We start from the raw sequence: 13,694 nt of genomic DNA, 5'->3' as shown, positions 1-13,694 counted from the left end.
CTATTAAGAAAGGAAATGGCAAATTCAGTGTAAATAACTGTATGGTAGCAAATTAGGACCCAGCAAGATATTAATGCAATTCATATTCACAAACCAAAAAGATGATATGCGGTTCATTTGACCACAGTATAAGAAAGTTTAAGAACTTGTTCCCTATGATGTTAACATCATACAGCTTTAACTTATTATTAACCCAATAACAAAATAACAGTAATCATAACAACAGATAATAACTACTCTATGTGAAGAAATGGAAGAAAAAAAGAGCAATTGTCATGCTCTGAGACTGTAGACTAATGACTGAAGATCATCTTGTACCTCTGCCCATTTGAATGTCGGAAATGAGCAAGAAGTCCAGGTAGCAAGTCGATGGCCTAAAAAACTTCGACACTTCAAAGAGATTAAATCAAAAAAATCAATGGGAGAATGAGTAAACATGGAAACGTAAAGTGGGAGTCTTTTCAGTGTTCTTCAATGCTTTATCAAGTAATCATAACTTCATCGTCTCCTCCTGCCTCTAATGCAATTTCCTCGAGTTTTTTCCAAGCCGTTTCACGTTGCTTTAGCATTTCATCGACCATAGCTTGTTTTTCAGAAAACCGCTTACTACACTCATCAAAGAGGTCTGCATCCATTTCAATGAACATTTTTCTGACATTGCCAGTTAATCCATTGATGGCCTGGTTCCAATGACCCTGAATGTTCTTCTCCAACGGTTCAAAGAGGATGGGTAATATGACTTCACGATTCTGTCCAATCAAGTCCACAATATGTTCGTTGTTCCACAAGAAAAGTGCCCGTTCTGCAACCTGCACCAAAGATTGAAATCAACACTCCTTTGGAAACAAAGTTTGCTATGAAATGACACATGAACTATTTTCTTTGACAATATTCTTCATGGTACCTTTGGTAATCAAATAATGACACATGAACCTTTTTTTTTACATTCCATGGGAAAACTCTTGCAACCTTACGTTGCATACAAAGTCATATATAATGGCATGTTGACACTCTATAACTCTTTTCTAGCATTCATTACCATTGTACACAACTACATGGATAACGGATTAAATCTTAAATCATATGCATGTATGTGTGCATTAATAGATGCACATTTTGATTATTAATGTGTCAATATATGATTCAACTGTAATTTGTTGCAATGTTGTAAGAGTGTGTACATGTGTGTATCACACATGTATACACAGTAGTTACATATGTACCATCGATCTTTGATTACATGGTTCTAATGTGAAATTTCTATACATCGATATAAACTTGCAAAAGCTATAAACTGTGTGCTAATTCAGACAGATTAGATGGCTAATTAGGAAAGAAATCAAGTTTCCAATTATGCAAGCTTCCTTCACCCAAAGAAATCCAACTAAAACTTACTATAGTTGGCACATATGAGGTTCATATCTCTATATATCATGGTTAATTTCTAGCTCTTAAGAGGCTGTCAATCATGTACAATGCATTAGGTGTGGAATTGTGCCTGTGGAGTGTGGAGTCTCACTTGTCACCCAAACATATGTAGACGCTATGAGTGCGGGAGTCCGGGGACATGGGCACAATGGCGGAGCCCGACAGACCAATGAGCAGGTCGAGGTCGGCAGCAAGGAAAACTACTGGTCACCATATATGCCCGGTTCTTTGCTTCATATGTCCCTAAAGTGACCGTAAACCCCAACTCAAGTAAATAACAGACTCATTAGTGCGGCTGTGGATATAGGCCATTGGTCCATTACTTAGAGTCTTAGAACGAATGTCATTGATCTGTATCTATATACGAGAACAAAAACTCGTAACTTTAAATTCAATATCTTGCATCTCAATATTCTTTAGTGGGAGTAAAAAAGTGCAGAAAGACTTTCCTTTAGTATATACAACTACCAGTACCCACTATCTTTCTTTCTTCACAAAACGGATTGTGTTATATTTGAATCACTTTCTTGATTTCCTGGCTTGTTTAACAAGTTCATCCATCCCTTCAAACATAATCACAAAACATTATCATTTGGGGGTCGACTGATGATGGATGTGGTCCTTTATATATAGAATACAACAATATTGGGGTATAATATTGATCATCCAATTCTTGGTTAAATTGGAACAGGCATTACAAGCATTAGGAAGCTAATGATTGCCTGCTGGATTGTTGTGCCAGCATAATGTAACACAGGATCAAATTATGGACAGCTATGGTTGGATTCGAGGAAAAAGTGTCCCCTATAATATTACATATGAAATGATTCGTGTTTGTGTGTATGTGACAAAAGAACAGATTAATAATTGCACTAGAACGATAAGGCGGTGAACTTAATGTCAAAAAATAGTCAGAACATATGGCATTAACAATAACATAATCAAATATCAAGCAAAGAACAAGTAAAGATTGATTAGACCCACTTATGGCATTAACAATAACATAATCAAATAAGTCAGAACATATGGAAATAGTATTATGATGGAGTAACAGAATAACTCATATCATATCCATGATTTGATCTTTCTAAAATAGGGATTATAAGTCAGGCAGATTTCTCCTATTTCCTTCGTTCTAAATAGAATATCAATTGGGTCCTATAGTTATATAACACTTAAAACTTAAAAGAAATTTCGCCTTATAACAATTTCCAAGGACAAATTAACGTTCTTAACTCAACACGCAATTATTGCAAAAAAACTAAAGCCAACTGTCAGCTAAAAGTAGGATATCAGTAATATACAGACCTGGAAATTGGGACTATTAATGCAGCGTCCAATCCTTCGAAATAGAGGAACCATGCAACGTTGGAACTCTGCAGGTTGTGTTGCGTCCAGAACTTCTTCCAACTCTCCAAGAAAAAGAATCTCCTTTGTGCAATTAGTAACAGGCCAGTATTTCAATAACCCTCTAATAACAAGATCGGCCAATTTGAAATCTTTTTCCACAAATTGGGTTACACAGTACGATAACTGTTGATGGTAATAATTGATAAAGTTAGCTTTGTGCAGTGGTATAAGCGCCCGCAGAAGAAACAACTTATGCTCTTCTTTCATCGGGACAGCAAACCCATTTATTATACTTCCATGAATCTCTAATAATTCACCAAGCCCAGGATGCCTTTCGGTTTCAAATATAAACCTATAAAAGATATTATTTATCGCCTTCCTGATAAATGGCCGGTGTACCATAAATTTACCATACACTCGATGAAGTATGGTTTTCAAATACTCCCTCTCTCGTGGATCTTCTGAATCAAACAAATCAAGCAAGTTCAACACAAACGAATGATCAATAAACTTCTTAGCTACTTTAGTATCAGTATCAGGCGAAACCACGTATCTCAAAAGCAATTCATAAACAAGTTGCAAATGTGGCCAAGAGGGTTCCAAATAAACGTCATCTTCTTCAGGGTCACCATCAATAGCACCCGTATTTTCAAATGCAGCAGGAGGCAAAGCCCGGAATATATTAACAGATATCATATTAACCATTTCTTGTTGCATAATCTCATTCATTTTACTCGACCCCGTCTGCACTAAATCCACGAGTTCTTGTAAATTCTGTCTTTTTATCTCTTTCTCTCCTACCCTCTTCAACGAATCAGAAAAATCAAACGACACCGAACACATATTCACTTTCTTGATAAACAAAACGTGTCGTTCGTTTACCGGTACGTCTTTCACCATGGGTGTCACCTCAATCACACTATTTTGCGTCTGCGACGTTCGACTAATAGCCAGCGACTTCACATTAGTCAGCTGGGCTGCAGTCGGGTTAGCATTCGCGTTTGGATTAGCCGAACGCGAAGCATGGTTTACAGTGACATCAGATGGACCGTTAGGTCCCGGTGGCGGTTCGATTACTTCGGGTTTCGAACCCTTTTTCATCCCTTTAATAATCTTTAACATACTTACAAATTTCCCAAATTCCAATCACTCTATATTTCTATATATCTATATCTATATATGTATCTATATATATGCAGGCTCTTGACAGGAATGGATCAAGGAAATGAAACCCTAAAGCAATTTGTAATAAAGATCAGTTTGTTTGTTTTTTTTTTATTAAAATAAAAAAAATAAAATTGAAAGATATAAATGGAAAGAAAGGTTAAAAAATGGGACCTTGATGAAGGAATAAAAGAAAGAGATCCGAAAAGGGGGAGATCCAAAAATAGAAAGCATCTGCAGAACTATTATTTTTATAAATTATTTGTTAATTAGGTTTTTCAGTTGAATGTGATAATGAGATTGATTGTGGAGAATGGGAAAAAGAGGGAAATACATAACTATAATTAACTCCTTTTTAACAGAAAATTGAATTTGTAGTTTTTTTAGTTACATACTTATGACTTTTTAAAACTTTATTTATAATAAATATTTCTTTCTTTTGAAATGGTTACATTTGAACGAGAGGTTAATTTTACATAACGAAATAGAAATAGAATGGTGAATTTGGTGATATTTACGTCCAGGGGCGGATCCACTTGAATACCAATGGGGGTAATGCCCCCGATAACATTGAAAATTTTAATACCAATACCATAAGCATTTATGGTACATACGGCCAAATTTCACTATTGCCCCCAGCTTATTTTCTCAATGCCCTCATTTAATTAAATAATGTCTAGTAAAAGCGATGAAACACTAATACATCGATTGTCATATTTTAATATTTTATAATACTTTCTACACACTTGTAGACTTGTACTCTTGTAGTCCTACTTCACCATAGTCTTACATTTTTAGTTCTATCTTATAAGAGGCTCTACATTTTTGATACATATATCATTAATTCTGTGAAAGGAGTACAGTTAGTTGCATATATATTTTTAACCAATTAAGATTTTTTTTCTAAAATCTTAATGGCTGTTTTCATCTAAAACTATGATAAATAAATAATAAGGTTTTTTTTAATATATATTTTAGATACATATGACGTCCTTAGGAGTAAAATCTAAGTTCATTATTTTAATAGAATTACCAAAAAATATAGGACTCGACGAGTCCGGGTCTAAGGTTGAAACGAAGATTTTTAAACAGGTCCATAAGACCACAATTACTTAAACCCGGGTCATACCCGACCCATTGTTATTACTAGTCATCAAATAAGTTTTTATGCCCCCATTTAGACGAAATCCTGGATCCACCTCTGTTTACGTCACTTTTTTTGTTCATATATATTTATGCATTACACATTTACATTATCGTATCATATCTATATGTTTAGTGTTTTTAAAGAATAAACTTGAATCAGATTGATTTTTCTAACTTAACTAGTCAAATTGGAATAAATTTAAAGAATCCCCTTCCTAAACTAAATGGTGTATGATGCAGGATATCGAGGTGGTCTTGAAAATTTATATTTTCCTACAATCATAACACATTTCTTACTCATTTTTCACAGTTATTTTTCTTGAAAGATATCCTCAAAAGCACCTTTTTTTAACCATGAACACTTTTATTTCTCATATCCAAATATTTTATATATATCTATAATCCTGTATATAATAAACCGACACCCCTTTTTTTATATTTTTAAGAACCCAATATGTCTAATTTACTCTTTATCTTAATATATTTCTATTTCCATTCTATACATTCTGACTAAAATATCCTTACAAAAATTTCAGTAACTATGTCCCCCTCACATAAAAACACATAGCAAAAACCCTAACTCATAATTTGTCTCCCCCTTCCCCGCTTCACATTCCACCTCAAACATTATCTATTTTACCATTGCAACGCGCGAGGAGCCATCTAATATATATATATACCCACCTAATCACGTTGTACCCCTTTGTATATACGCCAAGTTTCAACGACCCCATCTCATGATAAGATGGTGCCAATGACATCATTTCCCGTCAGTGGTGCAAGGGGTCCAAATGTCCAATGCCTTCTTAAAATTTAAAAGTTGTCATGTATTTTTAAACTTTTCATAAATTAAAAAAAGTTTTATAAAGTTTTTAATATTTTGCTTCCTTTTAGATTTATCTTCATGAATTTTTTAATTTTACCTTCTTTGAGATTTTTTATGGTATCGCCTCTTGTTTCTCATGACATATATATTGGGGCTGACCTAAGATAAGTCCGAAAAAAAAGCTATTAGATTAAACATAACAATTTAAATTATATAAATTATTCTCAGCGACAAATTTTATATCATTAAATACAAAATTTATTGTTCAAACAAATTAATAGAAAACCATTACAAAATTATACATATCATAGCAGCTAACCAATGATTTATAAACTTCTCCCAACAATATTCACAACAGATTGATTGATAAACTCGTCATAGTCTATATTATCTACTATGATTAGTATCATCACCAATCCCACTAAATCTTTTTTTCCCCATTATGGATCACAATAAAATTTAATTAACTTCAGCTTTGAAAATTCTAGTCTATAAATTATTAATATTCTTGCAAGCAAACTAAAATATAAAATAATACTAAAATTATGGAGTTTAATAGATAACTAGACACAGTTACAACCAATTAGCCATGGGCAAAAGTCAGTTTTCGACCCAAGCCGGACCCGACCCGGTCCAAACCGGTTTAGAGGGGTGTTGACCCAAATCGGTGTGAGGTCAAACCCGAACCAGTTTAGAACCGATTTGGAGGCTTGAAAACCCAACCCATTTCGAACCGATTGGATAGGTTTGGGACCGGTTCGGGTCCAAACCGATTCGAAAACCGAACCTATTACTTTTAACTACGTAAATCGTCTTTCGGCCACGTTTTTGCTAATGACTCGAGACTAGGACCCAAGATATCTTCCAAATAATAATATCTAGTGAGTTAACACAAAAAACTCCAAATTATTTCACAAAAAACACTTAAAATTAAGTGAAAACTCACTAAAAATCACTAAAAATGCTAAAAGGTCACTTTTTAACTACGTATATCATTTTTCGGCCACGTGATGCTAATGACTCGAGATTAGGACCCAAGACAACTTCCAATGAATAATATCTAGTGAATTAACACAAAAAACTTCAAGTTATTTCACAAAAAACACTTGAAATTAAGTGAAAATGATATTTCGGACCGAATAGGTTTGAAAGCGATTCTCAAACCGGTATTGAAACCAATTTGAACCTAGAAACCCCGAACCGGTTTCGAACCACCGGGTTGGCTTTGAAACCGAACTGATTTGGTTAAAATTGGTTTTGACCGGGTTCGATTTTCGGTTTGGTCGGACCGGGTCGGCTCAAACCGGTTTCTTTGGGCACGGCTATAACCAATTATCAGTCCAATATATTTTTAGGATTAGTAAAGGCCCACTTTCAAAATAAAAGCCCATGTAATTTTAAGTATTTGGCTCAATCTTACATTTATGTTGTCTCTCATCAAAAGTCCACAAGTCATTCATAATCCGAATTCTTGTTTCCGCACGATCGCACGAACAAGTAGATGGTTGTTTACTTGTTTATGGTATTTCTCTCTTTTGATGTACATGTAACTATGTAAGGTTTATTTTTAATTGTTTTTCAAAATTTTGGATTTACCACATCAGTCCTAAAGTCGTACAAGTTGATAAACCATTGGTCCACCTACCCCGAACCAGCTGGATATATAAAATTAGATATAGCTACTACGAACATAAAACATTATTTAAGACACGTTGAAAAGCCAACTATTTATCTGTATGTGAATATTTTATACAAATCTATTTCAACTGGAAATAGTATATAATCATTTAGGATTATCTAGAATTATTCATTGTTTATTCCTTACAAAACTTTGACACATATATAGAAAGCTTCAAATAAGCTCGACGTTCAAGAAAAACGTTAATTTTTTTTCTTTTACTTTGTCTAGTAAGTTTACAAATTCCATAATGGACCCATAGCCTTTTCTACTTGTAAAAACAAAAACTAAGTTGCAAATATTGCATTTTCTTGGCTATAACTTCGTATCTTCAAATGTTCAGTATACTAATATACCTACATTACATTGTATAAAACAAATGTATACAAACATAATCAAGTAGTTCCCTTGCTACCGCTGTGGTTGCCGCCACCACCAGTACCGTTTTCGACCACCGTTATCTCGGTCTCTGTCTCTATCTCCGCCCTTGCGGCTTGATCTCGGAACTTCTTATAAATGTCACCAGCATAAAATTTTCTAGTCCTAACCACCAAAATTATCGAAACAAATGCACCAAAAACAGTGACACAAGTTATAATAAGAAATGCAACCTTAAAACACTCTACTCCGTTACACTTCAAATCTTCACCCGCCTTTCTTTCAATCCCTAAAATCTTCATCTGTCTTTCGGCTTCCCTATCGTACAAGTTTCCGGCTACCTTAACGTTCAAAATATATGATCCAATCGGGCTTGCCACCGACCCAAAGTTGTACAAAGTTGAGTAGTACTTTAGCCCAAAAATCTCGGATATGATTGCGAAAAGACATGGCCATTGTGCTCCGAAAGAAAAGCCAATGACAACCGAAGCGACATAGAGAGAATTCGGGACACCAAATGCTATCAAAATGTGCCCAAGGCAAGATAGAATTAGGATTAGGGTTAGCATAAGAGGCCTTGGGAACTTATACTTCTTTAGAAGGTATTCTGACCCGAATCCAGCTGTTACTCGCCCGAGATAATTCCATATACTTACTAGTGACACGAATGTGCTAATACTTCGAGTCGGATACCCTAAAGACTCGCCGATTTGGCCCAAATTGTCAATAGCAGTCAAAGTACCACCAACGCCACAAATAGTCGCTAAAAATAGTATCAACATATCGATGGAAAACAACGCTTGGAGTATAGTATAATCCTCGCCTCTTGCGGGTGGTTGGAATGCGGTTTTGAAGCATGACGGTTGCTTTTCTTGCTTGGGTGGTGACACTGGTGGCACGATGATTGTATTTGTCGAAGGTGGATTATTAGTGACTATTTTTATAGGCGATGGATCATTTAGCGACTGAATTTTGTTTTTTCTAATATTGTACTCTTCTCTTATAACAACCGCGAGGGGCAAAAAGAGAAGAAAAATAACAACAGCCGCGCTTCCACCATACTCAGGCCGAGGGAATTTGACACTTTTTTCGGCTATAATAATAATCATCAAGAATCCAGCCAGACCGAGAGATATGTATAAGAGATCGTACAAAACTTTGATCTCGTTTGATTGTCGAACTAGCTTCATGATACGAATTGTACGCACAAACACTACGGATATAACAGCAGGAAGCCAACCTATGAACAAAATGATTGAACTTTTATCGTCTGAACCGTATATTGCAAAGTAAATTTGTGTGATGATGGCTCCACTTAGGCCAACAAATCCCTTGAGAAGTCCTAGCACTGCCCCTCGGCTTTCCGGGAAGTTTTTAACGCATGTTACTAATGCCCCCGTGTTCGCAAACGATTGTGAATTTGCACCTATATATATATATCCATATGTACAATATCAATACCATTATACATACATATACCAAAAAATATACAAAGAACTAAAATATTTGAAAACCTTTTCTAATCCATGTATATGTAAAGCTTAAAACATTTGGTTGGAAAAAAATCAAGATGAAAACCGAAAGTTTTGAGTAGTCAATCTTACACAAAATTAAAACATATGCATGATACAAAACACATATATATAATTTTGGTCACAAAAGTCGTAGGTAGTTAATGACATAAGATTTTTTGTTTCCAAAAAGTGTAAGAAGTAAATAACTCGTACCTATACAAATGTACAAACACATTTGCCAAACGGTTGGTTTAGCAATTCTTTTGGTAACACCCAACCACATCATGAAATACCCAAAAAAGTTGAGTACGGATCCCATAGAGAGAACGAACCACGGTGGAGTGACTTCAGCAATAAGCCCCGAAAGCACACCAACGTTGCTACCGAGGTCTTTAAAGAACGATAGCAAGTTTAGTGTGCTTTGGTCGTATCCGAGAGATTTTTTGATCTCGGACGAATACAGACCAAACATATAGGTGGCACCAGCGGCTGACATGATGAGGAACGAGGCGAACACCATGAACCACCGGCCATTAAGAATTTGGACAGCGAAGCTGCCCATTTGTGACCGGCCGCCAATGCTGGCCATCACCATCACTAGAGACTAGTAGTGAATTGAAAGTACGTGATGGGTTGTTATTGATAAGATCTTATAAGCTCTAGTTGTGTGATATAAAGCCAAACGTGTGGACATTATATAGGAAAAATGAGAGTGTTTTGAGTTGACTCTTTTAGACAAAGACATACCACGACTAACGATACGTATACATTAGGGATGCTAATTGATAATGGTATTAATTTATTCGAATTCAAGGATAAATCGAATGGATAAAACGTTATCTATTTTAATTTTAATTTCACCAATAACTTCTTAGTATAACAATTTCGATACGAAGACGAAGAATCCCTAGCTATGGAGTCACGTAACCTTATCAGTTGATGTCATGTTAGCATTTTTTACTAATATATAATTAATTGAATGGAAATTTCTCTAAGTTCAAAATAAATTTATCGGTGAAGTTAGTAAATATTACTATTTGATTAAAATCAATAGTCAAAATTAAAAATAACTTTCAAATATTGATCATTAAATTACTATTAATCTAAAAGTTAAGACCTCCCAATTACTTTTAACTTTAAAATATCTCATGATTAAAATGTCATTGTCGATGGATTTCATCACTTTAATTAATTGTTTTAACTATAGATGACCACCAGCCGTCACTTCTTAAGAGAAACCCATGTTCAAATCTTGTTAAATACATGATTAAGTTGTGATGGTTGAATTACTTTAACATTATCCTTTTTGAGGTTATGTGTGTCTTAAAAAGCTAGATACATGAACATAAAAGGTTCCCGTCAATTTACCCACATTTATACACATAAAAAATAAAAAATTATACACATCCGAATTTTATCCATCATTTGCTTATTGGTTAATAGATTGGATCGCTGACGAGCACAACAAATATGTCGGTACTAGGAGCATCAATAGAATGAGACAATTGATGTGCCATTATGAGGCAACCGATTTGCCTAAATGGCCCTCTAATTGCGTCGGCCGGTAACATTGCCAAAGCATGTGATATAGGATAATTTTTAAATTTAACCAGTATTGTACCCGCGCGATGTGACGGTGGTCGTGATGGTGACGGTGTGGTGGTGGAGGCGAGTGTTGGTGGTGGATGCGACATCGAGTGCCGTAGATAATTCATATAAAAGTAATTGATTTAAAAGGTTAATGAAGATATTTTAGAAAAATAAAGGATTGATAGTGTAATTTAATTATTAATATTAAGAGAATAGTGTATGTGAAAATATTTTAAAAGGTTGTAGCCTTGTAGGTGAAAATATTACATAGGAGGGCATTTTAGACATTTCCCCCCATGTAACTTTTAACATGGGGTATTTTCTTTAATATAGAGTATAGATAAGTAAATAGTGTATGTGAAAATATTTTAAAGGGATGTTGCTTTGTAGGTGAAAATATTACATAAGAGGACATTTTAGACATTTTTCTCTATGTAACTTTCAACATTGGGGTATTTTTTTTAATATAGAGTATAGATTATCTATGTTTGTTTGACTGATTTAAAAGAGTTTATTACTATTATAGTTATGTTTTTATACGTGACTCACACTTACATTTGAGGATGCTTTGCTTAAATCTACTAATATTAAAATTTAAAAAAGTTGGCTTAGAATTAAGGATGTTTATATAACAGAGTATTTTTTATTATTATCTATACTTTTTTTTAAAAAAAATTATCTCACTCCTATTTTTAAAAATAGTTACATACGGAATTACTAAATTACCCTTAATAAACACCCACTATGAAAAGAAATTTTATAAAATACCAAATTTGTCATTAATGAATTAATTTACACTTTAAACCTTTATTTTAATAATTAACACTTTAAACTATTATCTTCTCAAAATTTCCACTATTACAATTACATCAACCTACACCACTTACACCGCCACTTTCACCAATAGTACCATCACCGACATCATTAGACCTTCTTACCCAACACCACCGCTACATTGCGCGACTAACGTACTCATTTTAAAAAAGAAGAAAATGTAATATTGGTTAGGCGTGCATTTTAAGGAAACTATTGTGTTCGTTTTAGTGAAGATCAATAATTGACCGTTTCAGGTGATTTTTTGTGGGGTCAAAATATGTAAAAGTGGTGTAAGAAATGAAAAAAGAAAATAAAAAAAGAGTTAAATACAAGAATGGTCCCTGTGGTTTGTTACTTTTTGCAACGATAGTCCCTCTCTTGATTTTTTAGCAACCGTGGTCCCTAAAAATATGTTTCAGTTGCAATGGCGGTCCCTGACTAATTAACAGAATCGTTAATTAGTGTCGTTAAGTTTTCCATATGAGTAGCACATGGGGGTATTAATGTCTTTCCACCCACACAAACATAGAGGTGTTCAAAAGTATTTGTATCCAACTACGTTATTTAAAAATCTAATCCGGTATTATTTGAATTGTCGGATATTCAAATTTCGGTTTAGATTTGGATTTAAGTTAGGTAACGATTTTTGAAAACTTCGGATATTTGAATATTCAAAAGTCGATATTCGACTTTTGGATATCTTAAATTTCTAGGTCAGATTTCAGATATTCAAAAGGGACCATTCTTGCATTTAACTCATAAAAAAATATACATGGTAACATATATGAAATAAATAAAATCTTGCAAATGGTGGGCGAACTTTTAACTCACTGGCGGTAGTGGTTTAAGGGTAACACAAGTGAAACAAACACTTTAGACCTCAAGTTTCTAAAAGCCTCATATTTTTATTAATAAGGCTCGGTGTAAATAAGAATTAGAGAACTTAAGACAAATAATAACCTCTAGATTATGTGTCTATTGTGTATGAACGTGTTTACTCACATTTATATATACGTGAAAAAACCAAGCTAGAGGAAAAAACAATAGGTTGAAAACATGTTAATACAATACGTAATCAAAAATTTAATTATCCAAATTGAGAATTGAATGTTATAAGATGTTAATTGATTTTTTTTTTCATAGAAATTGATCATTTGTTATGATGTACTATTTGCTGTTAATAATATAGGTAAAACTTTATAAGCAAACAATTATCTATTGATGATGTTATAAAACAATTAAACATGTTTGACACGTACAAATTAAGTGTTATTAAACGGGTGACAGTATTTCATAGCTTAACTTATAGGAAACAAATTTATATGATCAGAAAACATAGCATATAAGATCAAATGAACTACAATTCTAATGATTGAGAGGAAGTTATCATTTTAAACTATTGTTTGAAACTAATTAAAAATTTTGTATTTAATAAGACTGCAATGATAAACTTTTTTAAAAATACTAATTATTTTATATCTTGAGAAGGCCTCGACGATTAAAACCTTGCTTTAGGTTTTCAATTTGATTGAGTCGTGACTGCTCAATGAATATGCCTGACAAGTTCTTGAGGCCTATAATTTTTATTTGGTGGTGATGGATTTGAATAGTTAGAAATAATTAACATGCCTCCTTCAATTCATCTATAGTGATATCCATGTAAGTGATATTGAAACCTTCCATTATATTGTCTCTTTTATTGCCTTTGTGAATTTCTAATCATAACATGAAGAATCATTCGTACGTGATGGAAGAATTGGACTAAAAAGTTTATGGTCTATAACATTTAACTTAACTTCTAACC

At 33.8% G+C, this 13,694-nt stretch overlaps 2 protein-coding genes across 2 annotated transcripts; both read right to left on the bottom strand.

Annotated features, from left to right (window-relative positions):
• Nucleotides 1-68: 68 nt before the first annotated feature.
• Nucleotides 69-4,022, bottom strand: LOC122585406 (serine/threonine protein phosphatase 2A 57 kDa regulatory subunit B' beta isoform-like). The gene is made up of 2 exons (XM_043757540.1): nt 2,737-4,022; nt 69-809 (listed from the first exon to the last, which is right to left on the bottom strand). Exons 1-2 carry the CDS (start codon nt 3,898-3,900, stop codon nt 483-485), a joined length of 1,491 nt encoding a protein of 496 aa, XP_043613475.1. The 5' UTR covers nt 3,901-4,022; the 3' UTR covers nt 69-482.
• A 3,760-nt stretch (nt 4,023-7,782) lies between these two features.
• LOC122584659 lies at nt 7,783-10,136 on the bottom strand. The gene is made up of 2 exons (XM_043756704.1): nt 9,698-10,136; nt 7,783-9,396 (listed from the first exon to the last, which is right to left on the bottom strand). The coding sequence occupies exons 1-2, from the start codon at nt 10,077-10,079 to the stop codon at nt 7,988-7,990; spliced, it is 1,791 nt and encodes a 596-aa protein (XP_043612639.1). The 5' UTR covers nt 10,080-10,136; the 3' UTR covers nt 7,783-7,987.
• Between the last annotated feature and the right edge of the window lie 3,558 nt (nt 10,137-13,694).

This window comes from Erigeron canadensis, chromosome 1, assembly GCF_010389155.1.
Source record: "Erigeron canadensis isolate Cc75 chromosome 1, C_canadensis_v1, whole genome shotgun sequence".
Taxonomy (NCBI): Eukaryota; Viridiplantae; Streptophyta; class Magnoliopsida; order Asterales; family Asteraceae; genus Erigeron; species Erigeron canadensis.
This window is presented reverse-complemented; position numbering and strand designations above follow the sequence as displayed.

What these genes read in the sequence shown, in the direction of transcription:
- LOC122585406 (XM_043757540.1), bottom strand. Translation starts at nt 3,900, where the DNA reads ATGTTAAAGATTATTAAAGGGATGAAAAAGGGTTCGAAACCCGAAGTA. An exon ending in TTAATAGTCCCAATTTCCAG is followed by an intron (nt 810 to 2,736) that starts GTCTGTATATTA and finishes TCTTTGGTGCAG; the next exon opens with GTTGCAGAACGGGCACTTTT.
- LOC122584659 (XM_043756704.1), bottom strand. Translation starts at nt 10,079, where the DNA reads ATGGTGATGGCCAGCATTGGCGGCCGGTCACAAATGGGCAGCTTCGCT. An exon ending in GTGTTTGTACATTTGTATAG is followed by an intron (nt 9,397 to 9,697) that starts GTACGAGTTATT and finishes ATATATATATAG; the next exon opens with GTGCAAATTCACAATCGTTT.